Here is a 3,138-nt window from a genome sequence, read left to right on the forward strand (position 1 = left end):
GGACATGTGTGAGGACCTGTGTGGACTCGGTCTGGTCCAGTACAAACGCTGCCTGTACTACGAGAATGGGAAGAAGGTGATCGAGGCCCGATGGAGAGGGAACCCTATCATCCTCAAGTCCAAGCTGGAAAACTTCTCGTCCTACGAGCCGCTGGGGATCCTGGACTACCAGGTGAAGTCTGGACTTGGTTCCCTCCTCTGGACTTCAGAGAAGTTCTTCATCTTCTGTGTTTTTCTCAGCAGGTCGCAGCAGAGGACCTGTCGGCTCTGGACGTGGTCTTTTACGCCACCATGGAGGTGAGTCTTCTCAGATTAATGATCTGGTCTTTAACCTCTGAACCTCTTCACAGCTGGACCTCCTCTGACCTGCAGGTCCGAAACTCATTGGGTCTGTCTGAGGACACTGAGGATGAGGAGGGAGGAGCAACCAACGGATCTCTGGCCAAACTGTGGGGCCAGAAGCTGAAGATCAGAGAGAAGAGTTACTCCAGAGCAGAACTGGCCTCCCTGTGGTCCCTGCTGCAGCAAGAGGAGTACACCTTCCTCAGGTAGACCTTCCTCAGGTAGACTTTCCATGGATACACCCTCCTCAGGTGGACCTTCCTCAGCTTAGACCCTTTTCAGGTAGACATTCTTCAAGTAGACCCTTCTCAGGTGAAACTTCCTCAGGTAGACATTCCTTGGGCMGACACTCCTAAAGTATACCTTCCATGGATAAATTCTCCTTGGATAAACCTTCCTTGGGTAGATCTTCTTTGGGTAGACATTCCTAGGGTAGACCCTTCTCAGGTAAACCTTCAGGGAGACCCTCCTCAGATAGACCCTTCTCAGGTGAACCTACCTCAGGTAGACACTCTTCTGGTTAACATTCCTCAGGTCGACCTTCCTTGGGTAGACACTCCTGAAGAAGTCACTCCTCGAGTAGACCCTCCTTGGTTAGATCTTCTTTGGGTAGATACTCCTCAGGTAGACACCACTCACATAGACCGTCCTGGGGGAAACTTCTCATGGAAACCTTTCTTGGGTAGACACTACTCAGGTAGACCCTCATTTCATTAGAATCCTCGGGCAAACTCGCCTTGGGTAAACCTTGGGTAGACACTCCTCAAGTAGACCCTTCTTGGATAGACCCACCTCAGGTAGTCCTTCCTCAGCTTAGACCCTCTTAAAGTAGCTCCTCTTCAGGTATACATTCTTCAGGTAGACCCTTCTTAGATGACCCTACCTCAGGTAGACCCTTCTTGTGTAGACACTCCTTAGGTAGACACTCCTTGGGTAAACTCTCCTTAGGTAGACCCTCCTTGGGTGGATCTTCTTTGGGTAGATACTCCTCAGGTGGACCCTTCTTGGATAGACCCACCTTGGGTAAACTCTCCTCAGGTAGACACTCCTTGGGTAAACTCTCCTTAGGTAGACCCTCCTTGGTTGGATCTTCTTTGGGTAGATACTCCTCAGGTAGACCCTTCTTGGATAGACCCACCTTGGGTAAACTCTCCTCAGGTAGACCCTTCTTGGGTAGACACTCCTCAAATAGACCCGTCTTGGATAAACCCACCTTGGGTAAACTCTCCTCAGGTAGACCCTTCTTGGGTAGGCACTCCTTAGGTAGACACTCCTTGGGTAAACTCTCCTCAGGTAGACACTCCTTATGTAAACCCCTCTTGGGTAAACCTTCCTTGGATAGACTCTCCTCGGGTAGACCCTCAGAACTCARGTGGTAACTTCAGCTCCTCCTGTCCTCCAGAGTCCTGCAGGACCTCAGCACACACGTGGCCCAGGTTCTGGGCTCCTGTGGTCACTTCTATGCAGTGGAGTACCTGTCAGCTGGACACGCCTGGGACCAGAACATCTTCTCCCTGGATGAGGTGGCCGTTCCCAGGCTGCAGGACCAGGACCAAGCTGGGGTCCCAGAGAGATGGACCACCAGGGAGATGGTCCACCGCATTGCCATCAGCTTCCTTGACATGGTGTGGCACTTTGACCACGACTTCACCCACAGGCTGCACCTCTGCGACATCAAACCTGAGAACTTTGCCATCAGGAAGGACCTGACGGTGAGTTTCTGTCTCGTTTACAGTTTTCAGACTCAGAAACCAGCAAACAGGACCGGCTCAGAACTGAACAGTCAGCGTTGGAGCGTCCAGAGTGAACAAATAAATATGTCTTAGTGAGGTAAAGTTCAGAAGTTTGAAGAAATCAGGGAACAAAAAMGTGGTGTAAAGAAAATATATTGGTAAACGACAAGGAGACCCGGTACTGTTGGACCTTTAGWGGGGTCCAACCTTTTTAAACACAAATGATTTTAAATCTAAAGTGATAATCTTAATTTAATCCCAGCTCCTTTCCTTCAGTCTGACCTTTGACCTCTGAGTCAGAGTTCATCTGTTCACGGTTCTGATTAATCTAAGAAACAACAGGCCGGGTTTCTGTTTCTGATGTCAGAACTTTTAAACTCTGACTTTTTATACGAAGCTTCAGCAGAAAAAATAAACTGAGATTAAAACCATCAGCCGAAGGATTTCAACTGAYGGATTATTAAAATAATTGAGGTAATTATTACATTTGATTGTTTTAGATGTGAMATAAAAACCAGACCTTCTGGTTTTGGGTCCATCATGCAGCTCCAACTGTTCCCTCATTATTTTCTACTTCTCCACACATCGGTTCTGGTGTCGGGTCCAAACAGCCATCTGTCAGCCGGGCTGGAAACAGAACCAAACACTCCACTAAATGAGGTGTTYCTCAACTCGTTACTGCTTAACGAGCCTCATGTGGTTCTGATCCGAACCCTGATGTTAGATTTACAGCTAAGAGTTTGAACCAGGAGCTCCTGAAAACAAAGTTTTATTTTAAATTAATTATTCTAAAACGTTACACATCAAAAACATTAGGATTCTAATCCGACTGTAAATATTTTCACAATAAAACTACAGAAATGATCTGAGATAAAAAACAAACAACAGAAGAATTTAAATAAAATCTGAGCTCCTTTAGAATAAATTTAACAAACGTTTTTTCACATTTAGAATCTCATCAATAAATCCCTTTTATCACGTTATAACAGAAATTTTATTTTAGTTTTTTGTTGTTATTAATTAAAGTCTCACTTTTGAAATAAACTAATATAAACATTTAGAC

The 3,138-nt window shown here is 46.1% G+C and overlaps 1 protein-coding gene across 1 annotated transcript; it reads left to right on the forward strand.

Annotated features, from left to right (window-relative positions):
- On the forward strand, positions 1 to 2,054 carry dipk1c (divergent protein kinase domain 1C; the record flags this gene model as incomplete). Its single annotated transcript, XM_014032411.1, is given in 4 exon segments — positions 1 to 172; positions 244 to 297; positions 373 to 548; positions 1,745 to 2,054. Coding segments are annotated over 4 exon segments (708 nt in total), but the record flags the coding sequence as incomplete, so codon positions are not given.
- Positions 2,055 to 3,138: the final 1,084 nt, after the last annotated feature.

Source organism: Austrofundulus limnaeus, unplaced genomic scaffold (genome assembly GCF_001266775.1).
Source record: "Austrofundulus limnaeus strain Quisiro unplaced genomic scaffold, Austrofundulus_limnaeus-1.0 Scaffold1444, whole genome shotgun sequence".
In the NCBI taxonomy this organism is placed as follows: Eukaryota; Metazoa; Chordata; class Actinopteri; order Cyprinodontiformes; family Rivulidae; genus Austrofundulus; species Austrofundulus limnaeus.